The sequence below is a fragment of the Corvus brachyrhynchos genome, unplaced genomic scaffold (genome assembly GCF_000691975.1).
Source record: "Corvus brachyrhynchos isolate BGI_N302 unplaced genomic scaffold, ASM69197v1 scaffold413, whole genome shotgun sequence".
NCBI lineage: Eukaryota > Metazoa > Chordata > Aves > Passeriformes > Corvidae > Corvus > Corvus brachyrhynchos.
Genome location: NW_008237240.1, coordinates 268,136 through 280,650, shown reverse-complemented (window position 1 = coordinate 280,650; position 12,515 = coordinate 268,136). Strand labels below are relative to the sequence as shown.

General features: G+C 40.5%; 1 protein-coding gene across 1 annotated transcript; it reads right to left on the bottom strand.

The window, feature by feature from the left end:
• Positions 1 to 329: 329 nt before the first annotated feature.
• On the bottom strand, positions 330 to 11,875 carry ZBTB21 (zinc finger and BTB domain containing 21). Its single transcript, XM_017730178.1, is given in 3 exon segments — positions 330 to 5,474; positions 5,477 to 8,356; positions 11,147 to 11,875. Coding segments are annotated over 2 exon segments (3,021 nt in total). The 5' UTR covers positions 8,344 to 8,356; positions 11,147 to 11,875; the 3' UTR covers positions 330 to 5,320.
• Positions 11,876 to 12,515: the final 640 nt, after the last annotated feature.

Here is a 12,515-nt window from a genome sequence, read left to right as displayed (position 1 = left end):
TCAGTCCAGTTTGAGATGGAGACACTTCCTGCCACAAACTCCCCTTTTAATCACTGATTCCACATGAAGCAGGATTTGGGCTGTGCTCAAGTTTTTAAAGAGGTTGTCTAGAGCAGTTGGTTTTCCTGTATTTTCCAGTAAAAGGTTCAGTGAGGCACTTACTAAAACAAGCAAACCCCCATTCGTTTAGTAATGTACAAGTAGCACTTACATCCAACAAACAGAACAAAAGATGCTCTTTTACAAACACACTTCCCACCCCACAGACACAATGGTTTGTACAATAACACCACCCTCTGCCAAGAGATTCCAGCAGAAGACACGGTGACTCAAAAGAAACAAAGTGTAAGTTTATTGGACGTCAACATTTCTTAGTCAAGATCTAAGTAAAGAAAACACACAGTAGAAAAAGTTGTACAAAGCAGCAATGGATTTACATTACATTAAAGAAAAACTTGCCTTAAGCTATTAAGTCTCAGTCCTAAAAAAAGTAAAAACCCATCCTGGTGTATTGAACAGAGATAGAATGTATAAGGTATACAGGATTATAAACCCAGAATTGCTTGTCTTACCTCTATAATCCTTTAAAATGACAAGTGATTTTGTGTAACTAACCGGAAACTCTCTAGAAAATATATTGGATAATTCCAATTTCTAGTAGGAAACTATTCCCCTGTACCCAAGCACTTAAAGTGATCCCATTTTCCTGCTTTTTAAAAAGGGACACTGTCAAGAATAAGTCTTAAAAGACATACTTTATGTGTATTTTGCACTTAACGCTGCAAAAGAGGGTTTGTTCTGGTTTTCTGTACATATTTGACATAAAGCTGCTGCTTCAATAGTGGGAAGCTTGTGTCTTTAGAGTGTACTACTGAGAGACTGGAAAAGGTAAAGGAGGATCGAGTCCTTTATTCTGAAATAGTGAGAGGAAAAGCAACAGGAAAAATCAGCTCAACCCACAGAATTCAGATATATTTTTCAAACATCCTTGCAACAACTGAGGCTGCCCATAATAGGACTTACATGTCCAAAAAAAGCTCAAGTGTTATGACTCAATTTGTTTTTAAATTCTTCAATATTATTTATTAATATCAAGTATTTCTAATGTAGGTATGTCCATTTTCTGTATCCAGCCTTTCTCTTGATAGTGTCCCTTTTTGTAGAGCAGTTACAGTACAGTTTTTCACAAGTCATTTTAAATAAACAAGAATCAATAACATTAAAAATACTATCAGGCTGTGTTCAGCAACAACAGAAAAAGAGATTTTAACACTGATTCAATAACAGCAACACTAAAAAAACCCCAACCAAAACAAACAAAAAAAACCCCCTCCAACAAAAAACAACCCCCTAAGCTTGTTTTGATTTTTATCTAAATCTTCTGGTAGGAAAATGTAAACAATTGTATTGAACAGTATAGGCACATGCCAGATTACAGGCTCATGCCAGATATTTGCACCCTCACTGTTAGAGCCAAGAAATTAGGCATAGTCTGTCCTTATCCCATGGGAGGAACTCAGTTTAACACTGGAAGCTTGGAACAGAAACAGAGAACATGTAGAGCTTTGGAGCAAACCCGCATGTCCTACTTGGGGGAAAGCAAACAACATCAGGCAAAAAAACCTCCTGGATGTTCCTGCCTAAACAGGAAACACGGGCCAAGCCTCTAAGAGCTGTTTGGGGTCACAGATAAGGCAATATCTCATTTTTGAAACACCCCAGACAAACTCTGGGGTCAACCACTTCACCAGGTTATCTTCTCCATCACCTTTCACGGGGTGTTTCGCTCTCCCTTACAAAAAAGCCCCAGAACTAGAGTTTTGTGACTAGTTCATGTGTTTTGCTGCCCTTGCTCACTTTCAAGGTTGATCATGGTCCCAATTCAGCAAAGAACTTGCACAGAACATTTTAAAAACATTAAGACTGATTTTAATGGACTTAAGATAGAGGCTTTTAGAGGCTTTGCCAACAGAGTGCCTGAAAGGAAAAAAAGTCCCAAACCAAAATACATTTCATGGCTCAACCCTGCTCCCCTGAAATGCAACACAAGTTTCCACTCCCACTGACAAGATAGTTCTCTGAGATTTATCTGACAGGTTATAAAAATAGCAAAAAAAGGACAGAATTATAGATTCTAATCTATATATTAAAACATCTGCACATTCCTGTCACAAATTTTAGAAAAAAAAAAGCAAAACACTTTTTATATTTAACAAGACCTCTAACTTTGTGTCACTTCAGTACACAGCTATAAAATTAAACAAAATATGATGAAGAGAGGCTTTTGTATCAATAAATTTGCCTTTTATTTTGGCTGTGGCCAAACTAGACACTCTTCAAAAACCTTTATTTATAAACAAGCAACTAACATTTTTTTTTCCATAATTTAAATTTTAAGACATATATTAAAGTTATATAAGTGGAAGCATATTAATTCCGTATCCTCCAAAATAAACACTTCTATCAAGGGCTTTTAAAGATACTGTATAAAAGCTAATAGAAAACCAGAACTGCTATATAAACATCTCATATTTAAATTTTAGAGATCCTGAATTCCTTTACTAAACAACAGGAACCAAATGTAAAAAAAAAGAAAAAAAAAAAATCACACAGAACACGCTCAAAGTGGAAAACAAAACTTTAAAAACCCCCCAAAAACCAAAGCAACTGAAGAAAAACTTAGGAGGCTACTTAGACCAAAAATATTTTATGGATTCTTTATAATACCTAGTACACTAGGAAAAAGGTCAGGGTTTCTTCAAAGATGTTGCACAAAGTTTTGATTTAAAGTGTGTAGAATTTATCATCATATCACAGAGCAGAATCCCAGCTGGAAGGGAGATGGCTGTGACCCAGCTGAGCTGGTTGCCACCTTCCTTCAGAAAGCACACTGAATTTTAAAAGGCTACAGCTCAACTTTCAGGCTGCTGTGCAGAGGAATCACTGGGGAAAACTTAGGAACCATTCTACAAGAACACGTTCTTATTTTATACACACAAATTTCTTAAATATATATAAAGGGTACTTAGCAAGGCTTTATGTTTTTCTGATTTTTTAAAACCAGGTTTAAGTGCAATAACCATTTTATTCTGAAATTGTATCTGGTAAGAAAGAAATTTATAGTCTTATTAGGTGGAATAAAAAAGTCAGTAACTGGAAATGTCACTATTAAGCAAGTACCTTGTTTTAACTGCAATGCCACTAAAGAGTTTAACTGATACTCAAGCAAATCAGCTTAATCATACTCAGCCAGAGTTTGCCTGAAAGAGGACAAAAAAGAACATGTTACTTTTAGAAGTGTCTAGCAGCAATTTTAGATTGTAATAAAAATGAAGCAGAAGAGGCTTGAAACTAACATTGCAACTTTTTTGGTAGCTGAAAAAAAGTCAGGGGTCCGTCCTGAGCTAATTCTTTCAAATTTCACCTACAGGAAAAATAATTAAAAATCTGTTGGGGAAAAAAATGGTAGCACACTTGGCTTTCACTGAGAAAAATCTGGTGTGTGCCTGAGGGTGCCCATCCTCAGAATCTTAAGAGTTACACTTGTGCTTGATTTTGCTGAATCTCAGCGTCAGCTTGGAATTCTAACTTCTGAGCTTGGGATACTGAATAAACAGTTACACACATGGTTACACAGAGAATTCAAGCCTCACTCCTGCTGCCCCTGAAATTGGCGACCAAACACGCGCTGGTTTCACTGGACACAGACTGGGCTCTGACTCAGCAGTGTGGAATTACATCCCCTTTCTCCCAACCCTGCAGGGGGAAAGTTGGTCAGGATCATAAACACTGTTTGCACCATTTTTGTTCACTCTAATCCACCATCCCTCCATTAAGTTTAAATTCTAGCAGAAAAATTTCTCACTGTAGGAGGTTGGTTCACCTCCTACTTCTGGGTAAATATTTCCTTGACTTACAGAAAAAATTGGACCCTTACCATAACTCCTGGTAAATATGTGTGATCCTACTTACACTAAATGCTCCAGTTGCCATTTGAGGTAAAATAATGGAACCACACAGAGTAGCTGCAGCCCATTATTACCACAATTTTCAACAAATTGGAAAATGCAACACAGCATCACATATGATAGAAAGCGGCAGAAAGAACTACTCTATATCCATTGTATCCATAAAATGCAGTGATTGTAGTGTGATTTTCTCCTCTGCTTTGAGCTGGATATGTATGCTTAATACAAATTTCAAATACATACTTCTTCATTTATACAGGTGTCTATATAAATATTTACATTTTCAGGTTTTGTTAAAACATATCTTTGTACTCATGGCCGAGCTTATTATTTGTGTTTAGAAACACAACTCCTCTTCTGTCCCTTAATGAGCTCTCTCTTGTTGATTTAATAGTTATACATTCCTTTGTAGTTAGAATTACAAACAGTTGTACAAATAGTGGAAACAAAACTATGAAACTTGTCTGACATCCATCCAACCTCAGTTCATGTTATAAACAGTACCATTTGCATTATCATGGCTGTTACACAATGACTCCAGCTACCCAAGTATCCATAGGAAATTAGTCTTTGGGACATTATATAAAGCAAAGTACCCCCTCTCTCAATTTTCCTTAGAAAGTTATAATTAAATGGCTGAAAGCAGGCTTGCTGCTACTTCTTATATAAAATCTTAGTAATAATATTGCTGACTTTAGATTCTGTTTTAATTTGCACAAGTTCCATACAACAACAAAACAATTCTATGTTCCCTTAAAATAGCAAACATTCGTATCCAATAACATCAGGATTACTCAAACTTGAGGTTTATTTGTTATTGCTAAAGGTTTCTAAGACCTAAGTCAATACAGCAAGACACTCCATCCACTTCCTCCCAAACTGCCAGCACATGGCAACCACTTATATGGAGCTTGTGTGTGTTGGTTTCTTTTTTAAAAACAAATTAATGACGTCAGTTACAGTATTTCACTACTATAAGCTCACAGTTAGAATCCAAATTGTTGTTTCTCTTTCGTTTAATATATAACTTTATATATAATACACACGCACACACCAACATCAAGGGATGAAGATCCATGCATACAATCCAGATGCAATTGTATTTCAAAGTCAGATGAAATAAAATAAAATTTATTCTGTTACTATTAGATCCCAGACCACAGTATTTTAAATTACTCTGCTTTCTACCTACTAATCAAGTTAGTTTTCCCTAATCTCCAAATCCAAGCAGCATCACAAATTCCAGATTTTTCATCATCGTTTTGATCCTCTTAAATTTGTAGTCTATGTGGCAGACCTCTGAGATCCTGAACACAGCCCCCCAAACCAGCTCTGCAAAGGTTCTGTTAAAGCTAATTGTGTGTCTGTTCATGGCTCCAGAGACTGAAAGCTGTCTTGAAAGTCCTGTGGCAGAGTTTGCACATGTATTGTCTCTTGAAGGTGATTGCGGAGAGCGGCGGGGCGTGGTAGAAGAGCGTGTCCGACTCCTGCGGCACGAACAGCTTGGACATATCTCGGGCTCCTTATTTGTGGACTCCTCTGCAGCCTGGGACATGTGAGACTGGAAGTGGCTCCAGAGCCGGAAATTCGTTCGGAAGGCCTTGTTGCACACGTGGCAAATAAACGGCTTCACGGAGCACAGGAGCTCCTGGTGACGCTCCAGCTGTTTGCGTAAGGTGAAAATCTTCCCACACTTTTCACAGGGCCACAAACTGGGATCTTTCTTGGAGACGACTTCCTTAGGTTCCCTGCTTGTTTCGGTGACCTCGTCCTCTATATCATCTGCAGGCTCTTCTTTGATCTGGATTTTAAACTGCTTGGAAACACTTAAGTCTTCAGGCAGGCATGAAGAGTCTTCAGAATCAAAATTGATTTGTTCTGACGAATCACTGAACACACCGTCCTCTTTTGCAGCAACAAAATTGTTCATTTTATTGGATTCCGACTGCGGAGGCAGCCGTGACGAACTGGTGATTTCTCCATTGTGATCCATGAGAGGTAAAGAAAAGTTCTCTGATGGAGCCATTGTGTTCTGATTGTGAACTTCAACCTGATGACGCCAGATGCTGAAGGATGATTTGAAGGTGCGCATACACTCAAGGCAAGTCAGCTTCTTGTACTCACACTTGCTTTCATGCTCGTGCTTCAGCTCTGAAGAAGAAAACCTAAGGCTGCAGTAAGGACAGACAGTGGCGTTTCTACAGAGTCGCTCGTGGTTTCCCTGTTCAATAAGTGAGGAGAGCTTGGCATTGCAGAGACGGCACTGATAAACCTCCTTGTTTTCCACCGGGTTTTCAATATGAATGTGATCTTTCTGCTTAGGAGCCTTATTCCCTCCAATGGGTTTCTCCCCTGGGTGCATTTTTATGTGCTGTTTGAACTGGGAGAGGAAACGATAAGCTTTCCCACAGTAGGTACAAATATAGGCTCCTTTGGTTCTCGACCTCAAATTCCTTTTGATGACTTGTTGTACTTGTGAAGCAGACTGGCCCGGAAAGCTCTGCTTGCCACGTCTTAGTTTCACAATCAGAGCTTTTTTGATTTCTCTCTCCCTCACTATATCGATCAGTTTTCTTTGGAATTTTTCATCCAAAAGGGCATGTGAACTGGAAGCTGGTGAGGGATTCTTCACAATTCCATGTTGTGTCTGGCAGTGCGTCCACACTTTGAAATTGGTGTGGAACCTCTTGTGGCATATGTCACAAGCATAGGGCTTCTCTGGATTGTGATACATGTTAACATGGCGATGAAGACCTGCTGTTGATCTGAAAATTTTAAGGCAGTGTTTACATTTAAATTTTTTATTTGGTCTTGCTTCTTCCATCTCGCTGTATTCATCTTTACTGACATCAGAATCAGGGAAATCAGCATCGAGGTGCGTGGGGCTCGAGCCTTCCTCAAAGTTCTCTTCTGAACCAGGAGAAGGCTGCTCATCTGCCTTCAGTTTCTTGAATGGTAGCCTCTGATCATCCTGGAATCTCCTTTTTGCTGGAAGTCTGCTTGGTTCCTTACGGTCATCCTCAGTTTTAAAAGCAAAGTCTTTGTTTGCTGATGCTGAAGCATCGGGACTGCTGGGCTCAGTTTTTATCCGCACCTCTGAGAGAGGGGAAGCGACCTCCCGATCCGTTGACTGAGAGGCACTGAAAGACCTAAGGCGATGTGGGTGTATTACCTGTGGCTTTTCATCCAAGGCTGACTTCTCCGATGACTCTTTTGAGGATAACTTTTGGGATGCAACATTAAATGTCTTCTGGGAATCGTTAGTTCCTGGTGACAGGGACGAGGATACCTGTGCAGGTTTTAGGTCAACAGAAGGTGAGTAAATGGGAACCTGGCTATCCATGGACAGTGACCTTCGAAGGAGACTTTTTACAAGGGGCCCACTTCTGTCGATACTTTGGTTTTCTGGGCCAGACCCACTAGATGGGATTACCAGCCCTAACTTGGAGTAGTAGAGCAAATTCCTGTCTTCCCCTTGACCATTTCCTTTTCCTGCCTCTCGCAACAAAAACGTGGATTCCACTGCCCCACGCAGAGATAAGACTGGTGGACGTGGTCTTTTCAATGACATCTCTGCAACTTTTCCTCTCAGAAGCTGAGCACTGCTTCCTGGCTCGCCACTTGCCATTTCTTTCTCTGCTAAAGACATCTGAGGCAGCGCCATGTTCCTTTTCACTAAAGCACCTCTGCTCTGATCCTCCACAGTTCCAGAAGTTTCATGAACCTTTGTATAGCTCACAGGGCCTTCTTTCAGCCACCTCCTTTCAGTCAGTGATAAGTTGTGAAGGGTTTCAGTTGGTTTTGTTACCTGTGGTCTGCTGCTAGCTTTGACAGCCACAGAGGGTGAAGGTTTAGGAGTATGGCTTAAGTCATGTTTTGTTTGATTTACGCTTTTCACTTGTGCTTCGATTCTGTTCTGACAGACAATAACACTTCTCTTCTGAGAACTACTTTCATCTTCATCTTGATAGAGTATTTTTTTAATAGGACAAGAAGGAAAAGGAGCTTGAGGACTCTTGGAAACAATGTTTGTAAGAAAAGATATTCCAAGACTGTAACCCAGTTCTTGCACAGCTGCGAGACTGCCTTTCTCAATGAACAAGGATGAAGAATAAATGTAGTTCAACACATTATCAAAAGCATCTGGCTCACAAAAGTCGAGCTGAAACACTGACTGAGACTCATTCTCCTTATTTGTGAACAGAGTCTGGAAGTATTCACTGCTGGCAGCCAGAACGTTCTTATGAGCTCGGAATTTCTGGTCTCCTACGATCAGCACAACGTCACACAGCTGTCCCTTGAGACGCTCCTCGTTCAGGGTGCTTAGGAGGGAAATGGCATGTGCTGGATTTATGTAATGCAAGAGCCCCTCCATGATTCTGATGGCCCTGAAAAAGAACAGCAACAACAAAGTTGTAGGTTGCCTTATGTAAACTGGTAGAGACAAAGTAAACACACCTCCTGTAGTTTGTAAACTGGCTAAACCACCATCAAACAGTGATTATAGGAACAGCTTGTGTGGAGGAAAGGTCTGGGAATGAAAATACCACTGTTAGCTCCAACAAAAGCACAGCCATGGGAAGAACCAGCTCATCTGCCCACTTTCAAATATCCTTTTAATTGGCGATCATACACCAAGAATATTACACCCAGCTAACTGAGGGATGGATGGACAGATGGATGAGCTGTGTTCTCTTCCTGTAATACACCTCTCCACAGGGAGGAACAGTTCAATCATTTCACTCTTGATCATCTCTTTTTCTGCTTCAGCTTTATGAAGATCTATCTTGACAACTGGATTGATAAACTCTTGGATCGGGTATCTAAAGCTTAGGTAGAGGTACTCACCTTTCTGAGGCTAAGCAACCCTGACAGTCTCCTACTGACTAGACAAATTAAGGGGGTTTTGTTGTCACTTTTAACAGGATGATGGAAAAGGCATTAATACTGGGAAGGGAGAAGGAAACAGGATTATTGTCTGTAATCTAAATTCATCATATTTACTTACACTTAGTAAGTGCTCTTAACATCTACTTCTAACTGTGTGTGTCACTTAAAACTGCACTGGCAGGATCTGGTTTCTGGGAAATATCACAGTTTTCACTGAAGTATCCCTGCATTGCTTTGCTCAGGATAAAAAGCAATCAGAGAACTGAAGTCCCCATTTCATTCATTAGCAGAAGAGCACTTTATGGCCACAACCCATATATCTGAGGAACAGTTACCCTTGGCTGCATCCAAGAGTACAATAAACACAAATTAAGCTGCAGTGCAGAAATCTACGTGATCCGTACGCTTCAAAACACAGCCCACTCCATTACTGCAAGATGTCTTGATAACTCAATACACTGCTCCTGATGAGAGCTTAACAAAAGAAGAGAACCAGGTTTTAAGTTAGTTTAAACAAAGAACTTCTGTGGCAGGAGTTGCAATTTATATATCTGTGCACAAGAACACACACACAGAAATCAACGATATTCAATTTTCTTATTTTTTTCATGGACACTCTCTACACTACCTCCATGGTGGTCATAAAACAAGTCAATGATGTGTTAAAAGCAATTCTCTTATTTTTACAGCTGATTTGAGAAACTACTTTTTAGTTTCATTTGTACATGATGTATGCAACTACAACAAAAAGGTTTCACTGTTCATCAGCTTACAAGCAAAATTGTAAAGTTTATCAAAATAAAAAAACAACACCGAGAAGCTATAACCGCATGGTTAATAAATGAGGATGGCAAACCTTAGAACTAGTGGATATAAATAAGTGATCAAAGTCTAAACTGGTATTATTGAGAAATGACTTAAAGGATGCTGCATGCAATGTCTCAGGGCACTGATCATACTAAGGACTGAGCTACCACTTCTACACCTAAAAATACCAAATGAGTTAATGGTGTCATGGCAATAGCTCAAGCAGAATGCTGTTTCCTCACCAGATCAGTCTTTACTGAGTATTTCAGTGCCTTGCACTGTCATTTCATAAACACTAATTTATCCTTAATTCACCTCACATAGTTATAATGCATAATTCCCCCACACCTCCATCTATAAAAAGCAGTACAGTCAATCTTAATTTAAGAAAGCAATCTGGTTTGTTTTGCTTTCTATGTGTTGCTTAAAAATGCTGGGAGGATGGAGGTGGGGGTGTGAGAATGGTGGTTCATTACCCTCCTCCTTTGTGGATGCCACTGCAATTTAAAGTGGCAGAGTTTGACTGGCCCTAATCCAGTTTCATGGTCTGAGCACCCATTAACACTTACAGAGTTGTAAGTGCTCCAGGAGGGCATCTTTCCCTTTCCCTTCACCTGTATGAAAGCGAGTTTGCAAACTCAAGTGATTCATCTGGGATGCAAATTGCAGAAGGTACACGGAGGTAACAGACCAACAGAGCTTAGGAAACTTTAACTGTGGTATAGAGACACCCAATAGAAGCTGCTGCATAACCCACACTTCAAGGACACAGTGGAAATAGAGTGTATTAGTCAAATGTTTTGAAATATTTTAAGACCTTTCATTTTAATCTGCTTTTCCCAGGCCTTGTGTTTTTAAGACTCGCAGAATAAACACCATGTAATTACGAGGTGTCCCTCTGCCCGTGTAACACAGCAGTGCAGTATAAGCAGTAGGGACTGGTGTAAAATCTGCAGGACTAAAGCAGAATCCAACAGTCACCATCCTTCTGGCCACAGTTTCCTTGTTCATTCCTACAACACCTTCAATTCATCACATTAAACACAACAGACATAAACATCCCTCCCGCTCATGCTCAGAGCACAGTGAAGGAGGCTCCAGAGCAATATAACTCTGTCACTTTAACAGTAACCAAGGATGTAAGGTACACAATTGGCAAAGGACCAAATTAATCCTTCAAAGGCAGCTTTAATCCTGGTATTTCCTAATTCAAGTGCTTGACTTTCAGTTTAATAGCCTTTAGACACAACAGGCAGAAATTAAGCAAACAATACCAAGAAATACACCTGAACTGTTTTGCAGAACCATTTAAAGACATTTACCCAGATCATGTGAAAGGCTGAAATACTTAGAAGTAGAAAAAAAAAATCAACCCAAAGAATACCTGAGTCCAAGTGCAATGTGTTAAAATTTCACTACATAAACACTTTTCAGTAACAAAGTTGATCCAAGTCATCTCTGCTCTCATGTGTTCATCTTACCTGCACACTGCAGGTCACTCCTCCTTCAGCTGTGCCAGTACAAATATTTGCAGGCCTGTAGCAGAACAGACAATAAATAAACCCCCAACATTATTTCTTTTCAAATGCGGGTCAGTTTTTATAGTAAACCACATCCAGAACTATTGCATTGGCATAACTGAAGAGGCAGCAATAGGAACAGCCATAGGAGGACAAGAACTCCGTCCCCAAAGCCAGTCCTTGGCTGCCTGTGCTTAGCCCCACACAGAAGCTTCCCTGGCACAGTGTGTACATACACAACTCTGGCAGTCTCCTGTAATACCAGATTTGGTTCCAGGTGTTTGAGTACTCCTCAGCTGAAGATTGTTTTGTGATTAGCTAGCTAAGATCTCTCCTGCAGATAATCTACTTCTAGTCTCTCTAACCTTTTTTTCCAGCCACCTTCACTACTGACTGGAAACAAAGTTCTTTCTTCTTTTCTTCCATGATGTTCAGGTGACATCATGGAAACAGCAGGAGACAGACCATCAGAAAACCTCCCATTGCCTGTATGCAGGTGCCTCATGCTACAGCAGCTGCTGGTTCTCACAAGAACAGTGACATTTAAGACTCCAGACCCAGGAAGGGCCAATGCAGAAGGAACCTTCGGGAGGCCAAGAAGAGGTTTTAGTGTCAGCCTTCACAGAATCACAGGATGGGTCAGCTGGTCCCACCTCCCTGCTCAAGAAGGGTCACCCCAGAGCACACAGCACAGGAATGTATCCAGATGGCTCTGGAATATCTCCAGTGAGGGAGACTCCACACCCTCTCTGGACAATCTGTTCAGTGCTCGGTCACTGCACAGGACAGAAGCTCTTCCTCATGTTCAGGTGAAACTTCCTGGGCATCAGTTCCTGCCCATTCCTCTTGTCCTGTTTCTGGGCACCATGGAGCAGAGTCTGGTCCCTCCTCTTGGCACCCCCCCTTTAGACATTTATATACATTAATGAGGTCCCCGCCCAGTCATCTCTTCTCCAGGTTGAACAGGCCCAGCTCCCCCAGCCTTTCCTCATAAGAGAGATTCTCCAGTCCTCTAATTCCCTCCTTCAACAGCCCTCCACTGATCTCAGAACACTAGATTTCAAAAGCCTAAGTACCATATTTGGTACAAGATTGTCTTTCTTTTATATTTTGAATAAGGATAGAAAAAGATGCCTCCACTATTTCAAAATTACTTTTGTAATAAAAAAGAAATCTCAGGAAAGCTCCTCACCAGGAAAGGGTGAAAAAGCTTAATCTTAGGCCCAACAGTTTTTTGATCTTCAACAGCAACCCCTCTTTGAAGTGGGGTTTCCTTTCCTCTGTTCCTTACTCTCACATCTCCTCCTCCCAGCCCTGTGGTACTCTCCTC